Below are 21,815 nucleotides of genomic sequence, written 5' to 3' on the forward strand. Positions count from 1 at the left end.
TGTAACCACTAGGCTATATGCTCTTTCGTAGCTGTGATGCAGTATGGACAGGCCACGAGGAGTCGAACCCAAAATCTCAAATGTTACTGAGTCTCTTGTAACCATTAGGCTACATGTCCTTTCGCAGCTGTGGCACAGTATGGGCAGGTCATGGATGGCCTCTCCCTGAACGGTACGGCGATGGCCGACCGTCGACATGCATGTCCCCGTCCGTACGCCCTGCATCCGGTCGTCCAGCTTTCATTTTCCTTTCCGGCAGATCAAAAGCAGACGCGCGTTCTGAATTCGATGGGATGACGATGATTCAGCTAGCGAGCACCATTTTTTTTATTTTTTATTTAGGAAGAGCTAGGTGCACTAGTGCCGTGTGATGACAGAGCGATGGGCAGCTCAGATTGGCCCAACAGGCCAGCACACACGGCCGACATGGAGGCCCGTTTACATCATGGGCCGCCCGGTCCAAGTCCGTCTTCCACCTACCTACTTTCGCGTCCGTCCGTGGTGAGGAAGGAGGCCGCGTCACCTCCCCCCCCCCCCCCCCCCCCGCCCTCCGCAGCTATTACAAGTGAGCACACGGAACGGAAACCCGCCACCGCCGCTTCGCCAGCGATGATCCTCCGGCGGATACATCTACATGCCTGCGCCTCCCGCCGATCCCTCGCGCCCGCCGCCCTCTGCGGAACCTCACCGCGCGCCTTGCCTTCTGCTGGGGCTGGCCTCCTCCGTCGCCTCCACGGCGCGGCGGGAGACGGTCCTTCGGATTCCGAGCACGGCCGCAAGCCAGGTAGTCATCTCACCCCTCCCCTTGCTTCAGTTACCACAATTGGTTTGCTTGTGCATGGTAGTGGTCCGTTCCCCTGCTGATCGACCGACTGCTCGATCGTTGAATTATATACACTACACCACCAAGCCGGCCGCGGCGTCCCCACGGCTTTACCGATTCCAAATTTCATCTTAGGCCGGATCGGAAAACAAATTGGTTCCAAGTAACTGCTGCATTTCATTGGATACGAGAATTACAATCTGCCTCTGTGTCTCCGCCGTGCATTTCTTTCTTGTGCTCATCAGAGTTAACGCTTGCCTTCAACCCCCACATGCCTCGACACACTTTAGGCTTTCTCCAACCATTCCCCCCATCCAACTCCCCCCCAAACGTACTATTTACTATATTTTACTACCTCCCTCCAAAAGATTCCCCCCTATAACTCCTTCTCTCCAACCATTCCCCCCATATCTATTCCCCCTATATACTATCACTCATTAACTAACTATTTATTTAACGTTTTTGAATTAAAAAAACATACAGTATTTATACTGTCATAATACGCATTATTATCGTGTTACGGGGCTCAAACGGGATTAATATCGCAAAGAAACGGTGTGATTAGAGATATAGGGGGAGTTTCAACTCCCCCCATAGGTGGGGGGAGTTTCAACTCCCCCCAATATACAGGGGGGCCGTGGGGGGAGCCGTTGGAGGGCTTCCTCCCCCCAAAGCTCCCCGTACGTGCGGGGGAGGGCCCTTTACAGGGCACCGTTGGACATCGCCTAGCGTACTACTAGTACTGTGTACCTCCCCTCTGCCAAGTGCCAAATCCGCACCTACTTGTACTACTCCATTCAACATGACGATACAAAAGGATAATTTCATTTCTCAAATTTCACTGTAACATCTTTCTCCACTTCAAACTTTGGCTTCTCATACTCTTGTGTTTTATCTCAAGGTCCGCTTACGCTCTACAGGAATCTAGTAAGCCAAGGGAAACTCACTTATGACAGCTACCAGGAAAATGTAGCTTCTGACTTAGACAACTTACTCACAAGACTCCAACAATATGGGATGGAAATGGAGGATTACCATGTAAGTCGCACTCTTCTCTCTCTCAAGACCGTGTTGCTTCTTCACAGTAGTCAATACCTCGTTGTGTTTTGCTCTGTAAAGTAACTATATCACTTCTAACTTATGTAAAGTTCAGGCGCAGCTGTACATATGGGAGAATAGCAGGGAGAAAGAGAGGCGAAGGCTTCTTGTTGAAGAAGCTGAAGATAAGCAGAGTGATGGTGTATGGATAGATGAGAAAAGGGGATTTCTTGACAAGTTGGTTACACGGTAATATTTAGTAAGCTACCATGCAATTCTAATTTTTTTATCATTCATTGATGGGAGTTCTTTTATCATCTCTTGTGCGGTTCTTTTGTTGTTATCATTCATTGATAGTCCATTCCTGCAAGAACATTAATAGTGAAAAGCATGACAACATAATTAAGCATGTCAGATGTTAAGTTTGCTCTATATATGAACTGAATATGCTGTATTTTGTCGAATAAAACCAGGAGAAGAAGAGGAAGCATAGAACCTGGAGTTGGGAAGTGGGTCTCATACCTGAACCGAGAGAAGAAATTAGATAAACTGGTTGGCCAGAGACCAGTTGCTCCTGTTGCTCCTAAAGGATTGTATCTCTATGGAAATGTTGGAAGTGGTAAGTTATCTGAATCATATACATGCACGCTGAAAATAGGCAATTTCTACTACTTTTTTTTTTGTGAAGAGTGAAAACTACCATGTGTTATTTACCGTGATAATATTTTATGTTTTCTGAATGACTATTATCTACCACTTATACGAATCTCAAGGAACTACCTGTACACAGGGAAGACAATGTTGATGGACATGTTCTATGGGGCCACTGAAGGTGTTATCAAACACAGGAGGAGGTTTCACTTCCATGAGGTAAATTTCTACTGTTTAGAAAAACTAATGACTGTTGTCATTCAATCTTAACCTGATACAGATGCTGTACCTTAAGAACAACTTATCTGATTGAAGATGGCTAACAATACGTGTCGATACTATCTCAACTCTGTCTGTTACCTGTTGGGACTTGTAGTAGCATACCCGTGCACATGTACGTCTATCTGAACTCAGTTCAACAAGTGTGTCTTGGCAAGTCGGCAATAACATAATCTGACAATCCTATGAATTAACTCCACAGAGCGTTCGAGACAAATAAATTTACTATCCTATGAATTAACTCCACAGAGCGTTCGAGACAAATAACATAATCTGACAATCCTATGAATTAACTCCACAGAGCGTTCGAGACAAATAACATAATCTGACAATCCTATGAATTAACTCCACAGAGCGTTCGAGACAAATAAAAGACACAGCAAAAGCATATCCTTTTGGCTGTTGCTGACAAGTTTTTGGTTGATAGACAAGCAAATAAAACTGGAGCAAGCATTCTATGCTTTGATGAGATACAGGTGCCTAAACTGTGAAGTGTCAAGGATTGAAATCTTTCTCCTTCTTTTTCTGACTAAGAGGATTGGCATTTCTTTCATTGCACTTAGTAGCTTGTCTATTTACTTACAGAATTGGGGAAGTAATTAACAAAAAACTTGGATGGTATAGGCTAGTTGATCATGTTTATCCATTTGTTTGTGGTGCGAATATTCTAATTTTTCACAGGGTGGACTAGTTATCATTGTTAATTAATGCTCTGCTACCTAGGGCTTTTTTAAATACACTGAACGGGTGCATTTGTGCAGACTATTGATGTATTCGCAGTTGTGGCCCTGTCTGGCATTCTAAGCAGATTGTTAAGCACAGGGACTGTGCTGGTAGCAACTAGTAATAAAGCACCCGAAGATCTGAATCAGGCAGGTCCTTCGTCAAATGATTACATTATTTGTTTTCCTTCTTTCTCTATTTTATGGATTAGCTGTATTATCATTTCTTACAACCTTTTGAAGTTAAATTCTGTAGTACTACATTTTGATCTTTTCATTCTTTTTTCTGTTGGTTTTGCAGGATGGGATGCAAAGGGACATCTTCCTTGAGTTATTATCTAAATTAGATGAAAATTGCAATAAGATTCTTGTGGGAACTGAAAAGGATTATCGTCGCCTAATTCCAACAGAAGGCTCAACTCAGGTCTACTTCCAATTATTTTTTAGTTAGATTTTGAAATTTGGCTGGGAGCACCAGCATCCAGTTAAGGAGTTGGCAGGCACTTCAGTGAATCCTATGATTTGAACCCAGGTGGATGATGGGACAATGCAGTCTCTTGACAGTTTTTTTTAGCAATGTAGGAAATCAATGAAGGACATGCATAATTTTGCTGCTTTTTTATAGATAAACCTGCTGTTTGTACTGATCCTGAAGAATATATTCATCTCATTGTTATCCAGCCTTAGTGGTGATGGTATAAGTATTGAGCTATGAAGTGTGTTTAAGGGTTTAAATTAAGTTTTTTTACTTGGTATCAAATCCTGGTATATAATAAGCAAAATTGTGATATTTATATAAGGTGACCTGTTTCCTATTTATAAGTTAGTCATAAATGTTCTATTCTAAACCCCTGCAGCTGCAGGTTTACTTATCACCTGTTGTATTTTATTATTCTCGATGTTTTAATATTCTCTAAATTGTTGGCAGGTTCACTATTTTTGGCCTGTTACTTCTGATACTTGCAGCATGTACGAGGCTATGTGGCATGGCATAACTAACCAAGTAGGAGGAGACATTATTTTTATCACCATTCCGGTAATGTTTGGGAGGTATGTCCATTGCATAAAGGATCTCTGTACCAGTGAAAATAAACTAGATTAACTTCAATCGCATGTGGACAGATCTATTGAGATTCCTCAAAGCTGTAATGGTGTGGCAAGATTTGACTTCGAGTACCTATGTGGTCGCCCAGTAATATCTCACTCTCTTGTTTCATATCTGTCTAATATTTCTGCTGGATGGATAAAAAACCAACATGTTATTTTACTTCATTTTGACAAATTGTGATAGTACCTTTGTTTTGTGTACCTCTTTTATTCTTTGAACTGAATTGTAATGTTACTACATGGGAACAATAACTGATCTTAGAAAATGCATAAAATTTATAAGACCCGGTACAAGGTGCTCAGATCATATAATTATAGTAGCTCCTTTTTGTTATCCTGAGAGCATAGTAGCGCTTTTCTAATGCATTAGTCACTCTATTCTTAATTTGTCAGGTCGGGGCTGCAGATTATATAGCAATAGCCAGGAACTACCATACTATTTTCATATCAGAAATTCCAGCTATCTCTTAATACGATTCGTGCACCAAAAGGTGGCACGACATCGTGCCACGTCACCAAAAAAATCGTGGCCGTCGATCCGTCGACCAACGGCCGGCGGCTGGGCAAGCCCCTCCTCCCCGCGGCCCGCTCCTCGCGGCCGCTGGCCGAGGCCACCCCCGCATGCGCCGGCCGCCGCCTCCCGCCGGCTTCCGCCGCACGCCCTGCGAGCTGGTCGCCACCGCAAGCGACGCGGGCGCCTGCAGCTCGCAGCCGGCCTCGCACGCCGCCGGCTGTCCTCGGCTCCGCCGCCAGGAGAGCGCAGGGGAATGGGGAGCGCCCCCACGAGCCGCCCGCGCGCCTCGGGGCCTCGGCCGCCGCCAGCCCGAGCTCCGGTCGCCTGCTCTCGGCTTGCTCCCCCCGGATCCGACCGCCGCAGGAGAGAGAGAGGGAGAGGAGGGAGAGAAAGGGCGGCCACACGCCGAGGCCCGTACGTCGCCGCCGCGAGCTCATCGCCGTCGCCCGTGGCCTCGCTGAGCTCGAGGCCGCGTGGGCAGAGCTCGAGGCCACGCCGCCGCGCCAGGCAGGCCGAGCTCGAGGCCACGCCGCCGCAGCGAGGTCCGGGCCGCTCGAGGCTGCGCGCTCGCGGATGGAAAGGAAGGGGGCGAGGTGGGCCGGGGCGGCGCGGCGCTCGCAGCCGAGGAGGGAGGAGGGCCGGGGCGGCGCGGCCTCGTGCCGCCACTGCCGCTACCTCCATGGCCGGAGAGGGAGGCGCCGGTCGGGAGGGAGGAGACGCCGCGCCCCGCGCGGATCCTGCCGTGCTCGAGGCTGTCACCGCCGCCATGGCCCCGCGCGCCCCCGGCATGCGCGCACGAGCTGGTGGCAGGCCGGACGGAGCTGAGCCCGCCGCCCTGCGCCCCGGTCGCCGCCTTCTGGCCAGCCAGCCAGCTGCGCCGGACGCCCCTGCCACCGGTGACCTGAAGCCCGCGTGCGACAGATGTGAAAAAAAGGGCCTGAAGCCCTCGTGCGGCCTTATCCGCGTGAGAGAGAGGAGGATAGAGGCCTGGTGGGTATGGATCCAAGGGGGAAGGAGCTCAGCCAATAGGAAAGCTTCGTTTCAAAACCTGGATTGCTGATGTGGCGGGTGTGTTTCTTTGGTGGTCTTATATTATATTTTTTGATAGATAAATGAGCTCAAATGAAAAAGTAGTCAACTAGAAAGTTTTAGATCTCAATAAGCTCTACAACTTTGGTATAGAACTTATTTACATTCGAGCCATTTAAAATTTTTAAAATTTTAAAATTTTAAATCAAATTGCTTATAATATACTTTTGAAATACTAAACAATCTCAAATACAAAAGTTGACAACTATAGAGTTTTAGATTTGATCGAGCTGTATGACTTTGGTATAAATTTTTTTAGCATATCAGATCATATAAAAAAAATTGTATTCAAAAAATACATCCACTAACTCTCTCATATACAATCACACATATACTTCTTGTGAGGTGTTTCAATTTTGTAAACATCATCACGATAAAGTGTGTGAAATCTTCTCAACTTTTTATCACAATATCCATGTGTGATACCATCACATCACGGCAAATCACTTGATTTTCAGACTTTATTTATTTTTTTAGAATTTTTAAATAATTCAGACACACGGTCGTGGTTATGTTTCATGGACAATATGTTCGCTTTTTTTCATTTGACAGGTATGGTCTCAAACTGGGTTAAATAGCATGAATATCATTTTCCACTCATTTTATTCTAGACTTTGATTCACTTGCGGTAAAAATTTGACTTAATTCAAAAATTTCCTTGCAATGAAATTATTTACTTAAATATAGCAAACAAACACAAAAATGTACCAAATTTTAATATCAAATACCACAAGTTATATGTAGAAAGTAGAAAAAGTTTTGAGTTCGAAGGAGAAAAAAATTATTATTTTGCCGTGTATCAAAAATAAGCACACGGCAAAGCATGGTTTTGCCGTGTGCCAAAAAAAAAACACAAAAAATGCTGGCCGAGCCCATCCTCCCCGCAGCCCGCTCCTCGCCCCGCTCCTCGCCGCCGCTGCTTCTTTCACAAAAGAAAACATCAACAAAATAATATACAAAATTTCATATAATACAAATAAAAATAAAAAACAGGTCACGCGCAGCAACGCTGCGCGGCCTTTCTAGTGAGTATGAAGATCCGTGACAAGGTATTTCTTTTCACACCGTTTTTTTCTGCTTTTAGTCTGTTTGGTCAGGGTGATAGGTGCAAGGGAATGTGAATCTAGCAATCGAGGCTGAGTCCTTGTTTTGTTAGTGGGCATGAAAATTCAAATGCTACTGGCAGCCTGGAGCCTTTAGAAGTATAACAAAGTGAAATGTGAAAAAAAACAAAGTGCTGATGAGCAAGGAATCACTCTCTAGTTTATGTGGCACATTGGAAATTTAGAAACTAATACAAAAGGATGGAATGATAGAAGTATAGAACAGGCTGATTTGAGCTGGAGAGCTTTTATGGAATATTACAACATGGAAAACAGAAAAGTTCCATCTGTTCAGTTTACTGTAGCCATTTAAATTGGTATGTGGTCAGCATAGTTAGTACTCTCTATCTTACCTAAACAGTATATGGTTGTTTTTCTCTATGTTTGCTAATATCATGACTCGTTTAGGCAAGAAGGTTTATCACCCTTATTGATGAGCTGTACAATCATCACTGCCGTCTTGTATGTCTAGCTTCCTCGTCCATTGATGATCTTTTCCAAGGAACTGAGGAAGGACCCCTTTTTGATTTAGAAAGGTAATTCAGTAACCCTTCCCTTACCATGTTAAGCCTTTTTTTTTTGTAAATCTCAAAGACCATGAACTGGAAAATATGGTTCAAATGTTCGATGGGCTTTGCCATACATGTTGGTTACTTGGTTGAGCTGTGGTTGCGGCGAAAATGTTTCTGCTCGTCTGCAACAATATAAAAAATAAATATAGAACATTTTGCTAGAATCTAACTGGGACCGAGAATGAATTTTCACATGGATGTCATGTTATGCAGTTTTCAATTTGAAACTGAGGCCGAGGGGACAAAGCTAAGGAGGGATGTTTTAGCAGAAGGCAATGTTGGCTTGAGGCCTTCTACTAGTGGGCTTGTGGCAATATTGTCTGGTCAAGAAGAGATGTTTGCGTTCCGCAGGGCGGTAAGTGATGCACTTTTCTTTACCTTGTTATATATGAATAGTTTCTCGAAATAATTCATGAGTAAAGCTGAAAAGTTGTATTTGCTTGAGTTAATTCATGAGTACTGCTTAAAAGTTGTATTTAGACTAGAGAGTTATTGTCCTGCTGAGAAAGCTCAACGGCAAGTTGATGCTCATCCACATCTAGGGGAAATATATCTAGCTCACAAGTCACAATGATCTAGGCGCAATGCTATAATGGCGTGCCTATTTTGTTGAGCCTTGTTTGTCCTGGAAGCAAGATGTAGGTATTCCCTTGCTTGGTTTAATCGAGTCTGATGGCACATCTTGTTTTTGCAGATATCTCGGCTTATCGAGATGCAGACCCCACTGTATCTGGAGCATGTGCAGCATGCCCATCCCTCCTTCCAACTGCAGGGTCCGGCTGTAGCAAGCAACAATAGGACTTGTGTTTCTCAGTGTGCTCCATCGGTCTGACAAGAGGCAGCTCTGCTTTCTGGATGTACCATAGTTAAGTTTGTTTGCCGGAACGCCGACAATTAATAAGGGCAAATCTGAAACGATAGCAATGCTGATACCCAGCGCCCATGTAAATGATAAGAGTAATCACAGCCCGTGGCATAAAACATGTATATGGGGCACAGCCCTTTCGTTGATTGCTTAGAAGAAGAAATGCAGCAGCTCTCTCTTATTGACAACACGTTGGCAGTGTTGATGACGCTGACAACACATTCAGCTACTACTATGCGCTGTCGATGAGCTAGGTTAAAGGTTTCCAGTTTTCAGTCAAATGATGATTTAATTCGCCAGTGGTCGGATCTGTTGCAGGGATGTATGTAGCTTTGAGTCGGTGTCACCTCGCCTTACAGTTCATATTCAAATGACAAGATCTAATCGACCAGGAAACTAATCATGTACCAGCACAACAGCAGACTTTTCCTTAATTAAAACAAAGGGAGGCAAAGGGGAAAACAATCAATGGCGGAGTCCCACAATGCAACTTTACTAGTGATTTGTACGTAGAATGGTAATAATGGGCAGCACGCTTCTTCTGTAAGGCCAATCTCAGTGGAAATGTCATAAAAGTGTTATGATATTAAATTTGCTAATATGTACCAATAGTGTGAGGAGAGAGAAGAGAGGAGTGTCATGAAATGTAAGAGGAGTGTCATGGTGATGATCCTCCACTAGCACAGTTTTTAAGATTTCAGTCTAGGTAACTGTGTCGATGACACTCCTACTGAGACTGGCCTAAGAAAAGCTGGATGGATCCTAGGAGAACCATATATCGGATTCTTCCTGTTTCCTCGTGCCCTCGCAGAATTCCGAGGTCGCTCTCTGATGAGGAAGTATTTACACTCTTCACGTGTTGATGGCACCGGCCATGAATCGTTTGAATTGGAACCAGTCAGTGATCGTGGACGGCTCAGCTCTCTCAATCTCATGTGAGTCAGAGCATCCCTATTTATTTCTCACTTTTTTATGTACCCTTTTTTCAGTTTTATTTTTTTATAATAAAAGTGTAGAAGGCATACGTACGTAGATCGAAGCTGGACGCACATGGTCTCTCCATGAGACCTACACTTGATTATCACTATCTGTCTTTCAGCTCATGCAGCTTGCTACTACTATAATCAATACATTAGTGCCATCTAATCTAATCTTAATCCAATGTACTGTAAAGGGGTTAATTAATAGACTGAAGAAAAAAATTAGGACAGGAAGAAGATGAGAAGGTTTCAGTACTAGTGCTTAATTAGTGAGCCATCAGATGCATGCATTGCAACTTGCAGTAGCTGGTCCATCAAGTGAATTGAAGTACGTGAATGAGTGCTTATCATTATGGATTGTTTTGTTCCGGGAACCTTGCATGCACTCTTCAGAAAACATATTTCAACGATTCTTTGTAAAAAATAAAAATTGGGAGGCAATGATTTTCTTGCATTGTTTGATCTAGCTAGGCAAGAATCTCCCGATGGTTATGCGATTCAAAATTCAAATTTCGAACAGGAACAAGCTAAAGGCTGGACAGAACAACCTCATGTGCGCATTTGTCTTTATTTTCTGACAGATGGAATCGAATATGTACACTAGTATATACTATGCAGGTGCGCGGCCGTTTGCCGGGCGTCGCATAGTTCGATGCAGTTTGGGCGGCGCTGCATCATCCTGCCTCCCAAACACCACGCATGCGAGTGCGACGCGAGGAACAAGCAGCTAGCACATGATGGATGGATGCCAACCACAACAAAACCCCAATGCGATGCAACCGATCGACTTGTGTGTTCTTTGGGTGGATCCCCTAGCTTTATTTTATTTAAAATTTCATCCATCCCAATTTAGCTTATCTAAGTGTATAGTTTTCATACATATCTAGATATATATTATATTTAGATGCATAACAAAATTGATATATCTATAGAAATCTAAATAACTAATAACTTAGGACGGAGGGAGTAGTAGATATTTTCCACGCACCCACACTGCACAGTGCTCTTGCTGAGGACGGAAGTTGACATCGTCACAAGTGTACATAAACTTGACCACCTACACTATAGCTATTTCTATGAAACCAAGAGCAGAAATGCAAATGGACGAATGCAAATCCTAAGAACCTTATCCAAATCCAGAGCTCGTTTGGGACGGTTCTCAGGTTCGCGATTGTAGACTCCTATACCAATCACTCTATTTGGCTGACTGTGGCTGCTGGCTGATGCTGATTCGTTGCGAGAGAAAAGTACTGATGGCTGACTATTAACTGGTGTTTGTTTGGTGTGAGAGAAAAATACTGCTGCTTCGTTAGCTGATCAACCAGCCAACACAGAGTTATTATAGCAAGGGGCGGGAGGGCCAACCTTTACCAGCTCCGCTAGCTCCTCCCCTGCGCAGTTGGCTGGAGCACTTCGATGTTTATTTTAGCTTCGCGCTGCATAATCCCTCGTAGTACTGGTTAGTGTAGCGCCGAGCTGAAGTCCCTCTAGCGGATCAGTCCTTAAGGCGCACTCAACGTTTGTCGTCATCGAAAAGAGGAGTAAGGACAAGGTTGTTGGAGGCATATGGATGGATGGATATACATGACCGATCGAAACAACTTGTTCCCTTTATTGTGTTGTGTGTTCCTTCATTCCCAACCCACCGGTTCCAATCTGGTGATCTGTTTTATTGCTGTCCCAGTTGATTCCCCCCCCCCCCCCCCCTTCAAAAACTAGCAAAGGCAGGCAAGCATTACATGATCGAAGGCAGCTTTCTTTGGCTAAAGGCAGCAGCGATTCACGGCCACTAGAAAGGCTAAGGTCTTGTTTAGTTGTGGGGGGTAAAGTTTTTGAAATGAAATCTTTTTATATTTAAAATATTAAATATAGACTAATTATAAAATTAATTATAGAATTCGTCTGTAAACTACGAGATGAATTTAACGAGCCTAATTAATTCGTCATTAGCGTATGATTACTGTAGAAATTTAGTGTCTAATCATGATCTAATTAGGCTCATTAGATTCGTCTCGTAATTTACAAAAAAACTATGCAATTAATTGTTTATTTCGTCTAGATCTAATACGCTATGCTTGTAAGGTTCCCGTTTGATGCGATAGATTTGGATTTTTGAATTTTACAACTAAACAAGATCTAATTATGGAGTTCATGCATGGTCTCCTCTGTTAATAAGCTAAAAAAAGTTACATAGTAATAGTATTATATAGTATTTCAATACACTCCAATCCACATAAATTACAGCAGGGAAATGGTAATTCATCCATCAGGGTCAGAGATTACTGATGGCACCAACCAATACAAGCAGTGGGCAGTGGCAGGCCGGTAAATCAGCGGTGTTCGGGAGCCTTATCTCGCTATAAATGGGGGAGGACAGCGCACCCCCTCACTCCCTGACAGGTGGATGTGAAGGTGAAGGTGGGTGGGGAGCCAGAGAGCCAGCCAGCAGCCAGGTCTCGTCTCCTTCCCTTGTCACCCCACCCCATCCCAAGGCCAGGCCAGCGGTTCCCAAACCGGCTGCAAGGCGGCGCGGCAGCCGACCTCGATCCACCTCTTCGATCCGACGCTCCCCTAGCGGAGAGAGAAAGAGCAGCTCTCTCATCCGCCAACTGCCGGACTTGCCGCGCTAGGTACGTCTCCGTTCCCGCCCCGCAGGCATGCTGGATGCGCGGATCCGCAAGTCCCGCGGATCTGATCTGCTCGTCTCGCTCAAATCCAGGGCCGCCGTCCTGGGCTTGCTGACTTGCTTGCTGAGGGTGGGAGGGAGGAAGGGAAGGGAAGGGAAGGGACGGAGGGGAGCCAGCGCCAGAGGGAGTTCATTTTGAAGTAGGGGAGAGAATCTGGATGAGAGGTCCTCATATCATATGGGTGAAATAGGCGAGCAAAAGAAAAAAAAGGATAAATTGCTGAGCCCCCATACTCCGGCACTGATGTTAGATGGCGCCGTCTAAAAATTGCTATTTTCCCTTCGATTGCTGTTCAACCTAGTTTTCCCGAGCTCCGCCTCGTACAGGAGATCTATGTTTTCTAGATGCCACAACCGCGCTAAATGTTTCATGGCTCATCCATTTGGTTTTGGCAAGTTGTCTAGGACCTTGAAGGTAGGGGGGCATCTGTCCAGCTGAGATGACGTTTGTTAATCATTTCCTTTTGCAATATAGGTACAGAGATTGAAATATGGACAACCTGTGGCATCTTGGAGATGACCTCCGTGGCCAGCCAAAGGTTGTGGAGGACCGCCAGTGGTCCCTCATGACCTCCAAGCTCGCTGAGATCACCAAGTCCAAGGGAGAGAGGATGAACGACCTCGATTATGCGCGCATGAACACTGTCCCTGAGGTCAAGCAGTGGGATAAGATGTCCTACCACCACGATGAGCCCAGGATGGATCACATCAATCTTGGCCTCATGAACCTGGATCTGAAAATGAATGATCTGAAGATGAATGAGGCTGCCATGAAGAACTCCTTCCGCAACATGGGTTATAACATGAACCCAGTGTACCCCAAAGGAAACAACGGAAATATTAATGCGTTCAAGATGAATGTTGGGGTCACCAAGTATTCCAACAGCCCTAGTGTCAAAGAGGCCAATGGAAAAAACAATGGTGGCAACAACAATGGAAGCAACAGCAATGGGAACACCAATAACAACTCTGCTATTGAAAAGCGCTTCAAGACACTGCCAACAAGTGAGATGCTACCAAGGAATGAAGTCCTTGGTGGGTACATCTTTGTCTGCAACAACGATACCATGCAGGAAGATCTCAAGAGGCAGCTTTTTGGTATGTGCTACCACTTCTCATAAACCATTTGGCGTATTATTCTGAAAAGAATAACTTTTGATATCATCTTAAGAAAACTTCTGTTGAGTTTTGACAGCAGCATCTCAAGATATTTTGCTCTTCTGCAGGGTTGCCAGCAAGATATCGGGATTCAGTCCGAGCAATTACCCCTGGGCTGCCTCTTTTCCTCTATAACTACACGACTCACCAGCTTCATGGGGTATTTGAGGTGCGTGATTATATCTGGTTTGCTGGTGCCTGTGAAGCCTCTCTAACTTAGTAACTTTGTTTAACAGTTATTTGTCATAAGACATTGCTAGCTAATAAATGATGCATCTAAGATCTGGTGTTGGGCTGTCATGCAGTATTCCTATTCTAGATGGACTATTTTTAGCTTGCCTTCATCTTTTTTCCTTTTCCTTGTGCCCCTGTATGTAATTTCTTCTAACTAAAGGTTCGGTAATATTTCAAAAATAATCATTAAACTAGAAAGTATGATCCTGGTTTTCCATATACTACAGCATATGTGATCAAGAAGCCTGAGTGCATTTTAGGCGGATGACTCCACATCCAGGAATTACACTCTTTTAGTGGGCAGCTAGCTGTGCTTCTGTATACATCTAGCTCCATAGTCTTTGTTATCTACCCATTTCTGTTAGCTCACTGAATCATCATTTTAGTTGGTTTCAATAAATGAATGTCTACTTTGATTCCACACTTTTTGTTTATTCCATAGTATGCTTCAGTATAAATCTAGTGGCTGATTATCTTTTGGTTTGAAATGAATTTGCTTAGGCTGCCAGTTTTGGTGGATCTAATATTGATCCCACTGCATGGGAGGATAAGAAGTGTAAAGGTGAATCCAGATTCCCAGCACAGGTACTGACTATATTTGGCATATATGTTTATTTCTCTTTTTTTTCTGAGTTCATGATCTGACATATTCATGATATTAGGTGAGGATTCGCATTAGGAAGCTCTGCGAGCCGTTGGAAGAGGATTCTTTCAGGCCAGTTTTGCATCATTATGATGGCCCAAAGTTTCGCCTTGAGCTCTCCATTGCGGAGGTATATAGCTTATCCCAACTACTGTGCACATGAATTATACAGTGAAGGCTCTCTTGCACAATGAGACTTTATCAGCAGTTGCATTCATAGCAAGTTTATCAGCACTCTGCGCACATGCTGCTTTGATTATTGCTGTCCATCTTCCTTTTATATGATCGATTAAGTTCATGTACACTTGGTCCATTTTGGCAGAAATGAAACCAAGGAAAATTATTTTTCGTTTGTGTGTGCAAGTATGTGACAAAAGGACAATTACTTTTTTAAATCACAGTCAGAAGTCCCATAGTTGAATTGCAGTGCTATGTGCTGGGATACACATTAACCTGCGCGAATTACAATATTCCCTTGTTCAAAAGCATAACTGTGATTTTTATTTGATGTCTGCTCTGCAATTCCATGCATATCTCATATAGGCATTCTAGTCTGAGGTTGAACATGAAACAGTGGATATCTTCTAATCAGCCTTCAGACAAGCATGTTAATCCCCTTCTGCCGGTCACATGATTGGCATTTCGTTATGCATGTTGTCTGTTATGATAATGTGTGGTCATGTCAATCATTCTCATGAAATTTAATTTGCAGACCTTGTCGCTGCTAGACCTGTGCGAGAAGGAAGGCATCTGAGCTGTTGGGGAGGTGGTTGCTTTGAGCTTCAAGTAAATATTAATCATCCCTGTATGTTTTGTGGGTGGTGGTTGGGCAATGTTGTTTGTTTAAGCGCAAGCTGCTGCTGGTTCCATTTTCCCTACCTGAAAGGATGGAGAAGACCTAATACTTGGAAGGCCCCTGAAAAAAAGCAAGCTGTGAGGCTGTCTGTGTACTGCGTTGTGTCGTCCTGAACCGAATCAATCTTGGGTTGGAGATGTGTATGTTTTGCTGTCTTATGTGTCGTAGTAGAGTGAGTATACCTGGGCAGAATGGGACCCCGAAAGATGGGGCCCTGTACACTGTGTAAGGTTAAGATGCATGCATCATGGCGCTCCAAAGTAAGGGCCGATGATGTTGTCGTTCCAAGTGTATTTTGTGGTGTTGCACCTTGAACCTCCTTTGCATTTGTCTTAATGCTCCCTTATTGCACAAGAGGAGGGGATCCTGGGGTTTTGTTGTGCGTGCTGAGAATGGGCAGACAGTTCTAGCTGGAGAAGGAAACCTAAATGCAGTGCAAGATGCTTTATGTCCGGAGGCTGAGGCGTGTTTGGCGGCGCCGACTGCCACAATGAACCGTGGCATGTCCAATATTGTGTTTGAATTAGATTCCCCCAACAAATAAGTATGATCAAAGCTGAGGGGGTCCTCTGTTTAGGGAGGCGCGAGCTGAGTGAGATCGTCCTTTGCTGTTGCTCATATTAATTTTCGTCCTTGTTCTTGTAATACAGTCTCGCAACTTGGCTGAGGTTGTGGTGAAATAAAGTGAGCACAAGCAATTTTTTTTTAAAAAAATAATAATTCTCCCTTTTGCACTGTCTGTGAGTGCTGGCTACTTCATGTTATGCTGTGATGTCTCTGGTTGATTCACAGTTTGGGTATTGCGAAGGCTAAAAACTAAAAGCCATAATGTGGCTTGGTTTTGGGTTGCAGGTGCACCAACCAAACTTGGTGTGTGAAACAATAGTGGCTGATTGCATCGGTTCAACTGCTCTCGGTCAGTGTCAGTGAGGACATTATTTCAGCTGGTGAGCCGCCTCCTGATTCCTTAGCAGAATGCTGCTATCGTCGGATGGTATAATGTCAGCACTCCAAAGCTCAGGAATCCCAGTCGTAAGCCGTTAAACAATCGATGTGTCAGCTTTGACGGCGACAAGAGATTGAATTGACAACATCCATTCATCTCTCTAATTCCTCGAGTAGTGTGAGTGAAAAGCAGTTTTTTTTTTGTAGTAAGTAAAAGCAGTCTTAACACGTGAAGGTAAAAGCTCTCTGCTGCACAAACACGCACTAGTTTTCTTCAATTCTCATCCCACTGGATAGAAATCGCCAATCTCCTCCATTCCTTCCTTTGAGGTTTCAGTTTACATGGTCATTTGGTCATTGTTTTTCCAACAAAACCAAGAATATTACACCAACGGTATAACAAAATGTCTCCATTAGGGCGAGTGCCCAGCACAAGGAGCATTTCCAGCACGTGCTGGACGAGACCACTGGCCATGGACATGATGTGTACTTGTGTAGCTTCTTGGCCGACTGGCCGAGGACTTCTTCCCCAACTTCCCGCCAGGCACCAGCGGCGTCGTACACGAGATCTCAGCTATTGCAGATATTGTGAGTACGGGCAAAAGTCAAAACCAGCGCACGCAACGCAATAAAATTATATAGCATATTGGCTACTAGCTCTCTATACGTGGTTGCACGGTGTACATACATACAGCAGCATCACCATTATTAATCCAGCCACAAAGTCAGGGACTGAAACTGCAACACCACTCTGTTCCTTTCTCAAAATAAACAAGAAGTCGCCCTCAGTGAACACATCTTCGTCCGAGGCTCATCATTATCTCCAAATCTCACCATGGTGCCTAGATCTCGATATTGTCAATCAACCTCACCTTCCCAAACCATGCCGCGACACAAATCACAGCAGGGCGATCGATCCTCTCAACTGGCGTCAGGCTTTCTCGCTCCACAATCTGCATTCACAACAGAGATTCCATACATGTTACTGGTCACTTGACCTAGGCCTAATCAACCAAACATTCAGTCTTTCCCACAAGTTGTGTAATGACAAGAGGTTTTCTGAATTTTGCTGTTCTAGATACAAAGCATAAACACTAGAAGCTTTCAAAGGCTCTCGAGGACACAACCAGAATAATTATACTGCAAAACAATGAGAACAACAACGACGACCATGATGAATTGTAGATAACTCAACTGCGAGAGAGATAAAAGGTCTAAGAACACAGATAGATTGAGCAGCCAAGGAAAGACCAAGAACATTACCTCAACATAGTCAACCTGACCACCAGCTTCTGTAAGTGTCTGCACTACTTGATCTTTTATTTATTGGCCATGATTGTTTCCATTCAGTACAGAGGTTCTAGCATTCACCAGTGACCTACTAATGGATAATGCCTGCATAGGAGATCATCGCAATTGAAGGACATGTTTATTTTGAGAAGGGAACAAAAAGTATTTACAAAAAGTATATAAAATGATCAACACTTGAAAATACGGTTTCTTCAAGGAAACATTTATCTCCCTGCCATGTTAAACATAAAATTATTATGTCTCAACCTCTCTCGCCTATTGAGTCATAATAACCACATAAGTATTATTGTGCAATCAAACTGATTACTGTTCAAACCAAAAGAGGAAACGCTGGCAAGTAATTCCTGCTGCATGGCCAAAATTTTGATTCAATTCAACTTTTCACCTAAAGCCAGTTCAAAAACTGCAGAAGAAAGTTGGTTTATTATGCACAAGGCTTAATGTCTGAAAAGTTGTAATGTGAGGCCCAAGCCCAATTAGATACGAGCACTGAACAAACTGGACCACAGATCTGTTGAACAAACGGGCACAGCCATAACAGGTTGATCCAGGAGGGGAAGGATACACTGGATAATCCTAATGCTAAAACACTGAAAGTAACATCAATGATTGGTCAAAATAAAATCATTACAAAACCAAGCTACCAGTTTTCAGACAAAGACAAACCTTTTCCCTTTCCTCACGTGATAGGTGTACATTGCGGGAGCTCATGGCAAGACCATCAGCTTCTCGCACTATTTCTGAGCCAATAATCTCAATGGCGAAATCAAGATCACGAACCTGAAAACACAAAGTTTATCTCAGCAGCAGAAACCAACTACAGCTGCTCTGAGTTAAACAGATAACATATATTATCTGGGGCTACAACTGAAGAGAAGCATCAAAACAGAGATCAAACAAGTTTAACCACTGAAGCATTAATTCAGAATGCATTTTTGGATGGAGTAAAATGTAGTCTCTAGATAGTCATCACCTCCCAGGTTGTCAAGTTGATGAATAGGGCAGCAAAGAGAAGCAAAAAATTACTATTCTGATAGTAGTTACCATCATTCAGTGGCCAACTTTCCTCTCACTTATCAAGGTTGTTTTATTCTATTCATATAACAGCTTGAACAAACCTGACAGACGCCAATTATAAACGAAACAATGTAGTATATTAATGTCAAACAAGTTATCATCCGGATGAAGAAACCACTATTCTAAATACTTACCATGATTGGATTTGGATGGCCTACTCCTTTTGGAAACTAAAATAAACTGGATGGCCTCTTACTTTGCAAGACTATCTTTTTCTGCACATATCTAACGACTAGGAGTACTGGACAGTTAACCTGACAGACGCCAATTCGTAAACGGAACAAAAACTGCATGTAACTGTGTCAGAGTCAATCTACTCCCTCCGTTCCAAATTGTAAGTCATTCCAAAAATCTTGGAGAGTCAAACCATCTCAAAGTTTGACCAAAATTATAGAAATAAATATAAAGATTTATGGCATCAAATAGGTGCATTATGAAAATATAGCTAACAAAGAATCTAATGATACTTAATTGGTATCATAAATATTATTATCTTGTCATATAAATTTGGTCAAATTTAAAAAAATTTGACTCTCCAAGATTCTTGGAATGACTTATAATACGGAGGGAGCAGTTACCATCCGGCAGATGACGCGCCACTGTTGATAATCCTTCTTCCCGAACACAGCGATGTCCGGCTCGACGATATTGAACAGCTTGGCGACCACGGTGGCCACGCCGCGGAAGAACACGGGCCTGCTGCTCCCGCACTGCCGCACAGCCCCTTCTCCAGCTGCTCCACGCGAATCCACGTCTCGTGCGCATGCCCACCGGCCTCCTCCAGGCAGGAAGCCGCGCCCCCGGATGCGCTGGCGGTCGGGTGGCCAGCGCTTCCGCGGACGTAGAGGTCCGGGGGGCAGAAAACTGCAGCAACGGCGCCGGTGGCGGAGAGCTTGCGTAGGTCCCCGGCGAAGTCGGAGGGGTAGGTGGCGAGGTCCTCGGTGGGGGCGAACTGGCTGGGGTTGACGTAGATGGATACGACGACGGCGACGGGGCCGGCGGCGGCCGCCACCGCTGCGGAGACGAGCGAGAGGTGGCCGTCATGGAGGAAGCCCATGGTGGGGACCAAAGCGACGGCCTTGCCCTCCGTGCGACGGCGGCGCGACCAAGCGCGCATCGCTGCCTTGTCACGGATCACCTCCGGCTCATGCGCCGCCGCCGCCATGGGAGCAAATGGAATCGGAGGGCACAGACTCAAGCGAAATTTGTAGACAAGAAAGGGGAATGGGATGCGGCAGCAGATAAGGAAGAAAGACCTCGTGAGGAAATGGAATCGAGACCGGCCACCGAGTGGGAGGGAAAAGAAGGATTTTTCTTCCTTTCTGTTACCATTCAAAAATAGTGCCGCCAGGGTAGACTCTTTGTGGACATGATAACGACGTCTGGATATGATATAGTATAGTCGACGCCGCCATCGATCGTTCGATGCTAAAATTGCTGCTACCACATTCCCGAAGTGGTTCATCTGCGGTCCTTCCTGTGTCAGACAAAACTATCAATAAACTTTTTTCTTTACAGGTCAAGGATCTCTATTCACTATGTAGATGCAGGATTACAATAATTTTTCAAGCTATCTCAAGAGAAAGCAGGTGCTAACTGCTAAACATGCCACTCTGCTCTCTACTCAGAAGATGCTTGCTTAGCACATTGGTGGGCAACATCATTATTAACTGAAGAATTAAATTTCCTACAGAGAGCTCCTTGTGATATCAAAAGTAATTTCCACCAGGTTCTTACACGTATCCACAATGAGTTGACATCCAGTTTCAACAACTAATACAGATCATGGATTACACCACACCACTATCATGATGTGGTCTCTATGCCTAGTATATAGTTGGATCAGACTGGAGAGTATTTACCCAGAATCCCGTGCATGGTGAACCCTTCATCTGAGGAATAATTGTGTCATTCAGCATTTCATATATTTCAGCACATTGTGGATGCTCTTGATCCCTAGAGTAGAACACATGGTTCCTCATGCTCACCTCAATCTGACTAAAACCAGGTGCCTTCTTCGTCTTACTGGCCCTCATGATCTTCCGGACATTTGCTGTTTCATGCCACATTCCATGCGACGCAAATACATTGGCCAGAAGTGTGTAGTGTCCTGAGTCAGAGGTTTCAAATCTGACAAGATCCTCACCCACTTCTCTTGCTACCTCTACATCGTTAAGCATCCACACAGGCCCCTAGCAGCGTCCCAAGAATGGCTTCATCACGCATGCCCTGCTGCATACTGTCGACAAGTTCCTTGGCCTCCCTCACATACCCTGCTCGACCTAGAAGGTCCACAAGGCAAGAATAGTGCTGAATGGTCGGTTCTAGTCCGTAGACATGGTGGATTGATCGGAACATCTTTCGACCTTTCTCGACCAAGCCGACATGGCTACAAGCTGACAGAATGGCCGTAAAGGTAGTTGAAGTGGGCTTATACCCATGCCTCGACATCTGAGCAAAGCCCTGTAAGGCATGGTAACCACAGCCATGGTTCGCAAAAGCTTGCATCATCGACACCCATGTTATGGTGTCCTTCACTTCCAATCTCTTGAAAGCAAGCGAAGCAGAAAGCAAATCTCCACTTCTCGAGTACATTGTGAGCAAAGCATTTCCTAAGTCAGTTTTTGACAGGAGTCCAAGTGTGACAACCAACCCATGGATCTGCTTAACTTCCATTGTGTTGACACTAATTTGCGCCAACACGCTCGAATGCGTTAGAACACGCGGATCGTCGACACGATCCTCACCAACGGGCTCCCTGCGCACAGACCGGTCAGACCGGTAGTGGCGACCGGTCAGACCGGTTCTACAGAGAACGCCGCGAAAACCTAAAACCTCGAGCTCGGGATGGACCCCGTCGGAGCTCGTGGATCTAGGGTTGCTCTGAAGTCGGCAGGCCACTCAGAACGCCATCGAACGCCGTGGAGACGAGCGAAGAACAGCAGATAGGATTGGAAAAGTTAGGGTTTGGAGGATAAAAGGTAAAGGTAATTGTGTGAATCGATTGGGAATAACCTCAATCGGCCTTAATATTTATAGGCCGGGGAAGACGTACCGCTTCACGAGTAGGATTGCATGAGGACTCTTTACAAAAACCCTAATTCTACTCGGACTGCACAGACCAGACCGGTCTGACCGGTTGGCCCGACCGGTCGGCCTCAG

General features: G+C 44.6%; 2 protein-coding genes and 1 pseudogene across 4 annotated transcripts; 2 read left to right on the top strand and 1 right to left on the bottom strand.

Moving 5' to 3' along the window:
* The first annotated feature begins 555 nt into the window (after positions 1-555).
* On the top strand, positions 556-8,953 carry LOC120649072 (AFG1-like ATPase). Of its 3 annotated transcripts, none has more exons than XM_039925752.1 (14): positions 556-784; positions 1,725-1,861; positions 1,977-2,110; positions 2,335-2,480; positions 2,652-2,731; positions 3,553-3,663; positions 3,815-3,937; positions 4,442-4,563; positions 4,636-4,705; positions 5,014-5,083; positions 7,250-7,272; positions 7,735-7,862; positions 8,112-8,253; positions 8,593-8,953. In XM_039925752.1, the coding sequence occupies exons 1-14, from the start codon at positions 610-612 to the stop codon at positions 8,728-8,730; spliced, it is 1,599 nt and encodes a 532-aa protein (XP_039781686.1). In that variant the 5' UTR covers positions 556-609; the 3' UTR covers positions 8,731-8,953. The 3 variants fall into 3 exon arrangements, with proteins under 3 accessions (XP_039781686.1, XP_039781687.1, XP_039781688.1); XM_039925754.1 differs by lacking the exon at positions 556-784 and adding an exon at positions 1,611-1,666 and having other exon boundaries at positions 1,744-1,861; XM_039925753.1 differs by lacking the exons at positions 5,014-5,083; positions 7,250-7,272.
* A 3,163-nt stretch (positions 8,954-12,116) lies between these two features.
* Positions 12,117-15,674, top strand: LOC120649073 (B2 protein-like). Its single transcript, XM_039925755.1, has 6 exons — positions 12,117-12,373; positions 12,905-13,527; positions 13,656-13,756; positions 14,323-14,406; positions 14,484-14,594; positions 15,177-15,674. The coding sequence occupies exons 2-6, from the start codon at positions 12,921-12,923 to the stop codon at positions 15,216-15,218; spliced, it is 945 nt and encodes a 314-aa protein (XP_039781689.1). The 5' UTR covers positions 12,117-12,373; positions 12,905-12,920; the 3' UTR covers positions 15,219-15,674.
* A 1,194-nt stretch (positions 15,675-16,868) lies between these two features.
* LOC120649075 lies at positions 16,869-21,327 on the bottom strand (annotated as a pseudogene).
* Between the last annotated feature and the right edge of the window lie 488 nt (positions 21,328-21,815).

Source organism: Panicum virgatum, chromosome 9K, assembly GCF_016808335.1.
Source record: "Panicum virgatum strain AP13 chromosome 9K, P.virgatum_v5, whole genome shotgun sequence".
Classification (NCBI taxonomy): Eukaryota; Viridiplantae; Streptophyta; class Magnoliopsida; order Poales; family Poaceae; genus Panicum; species Panicum virgatum.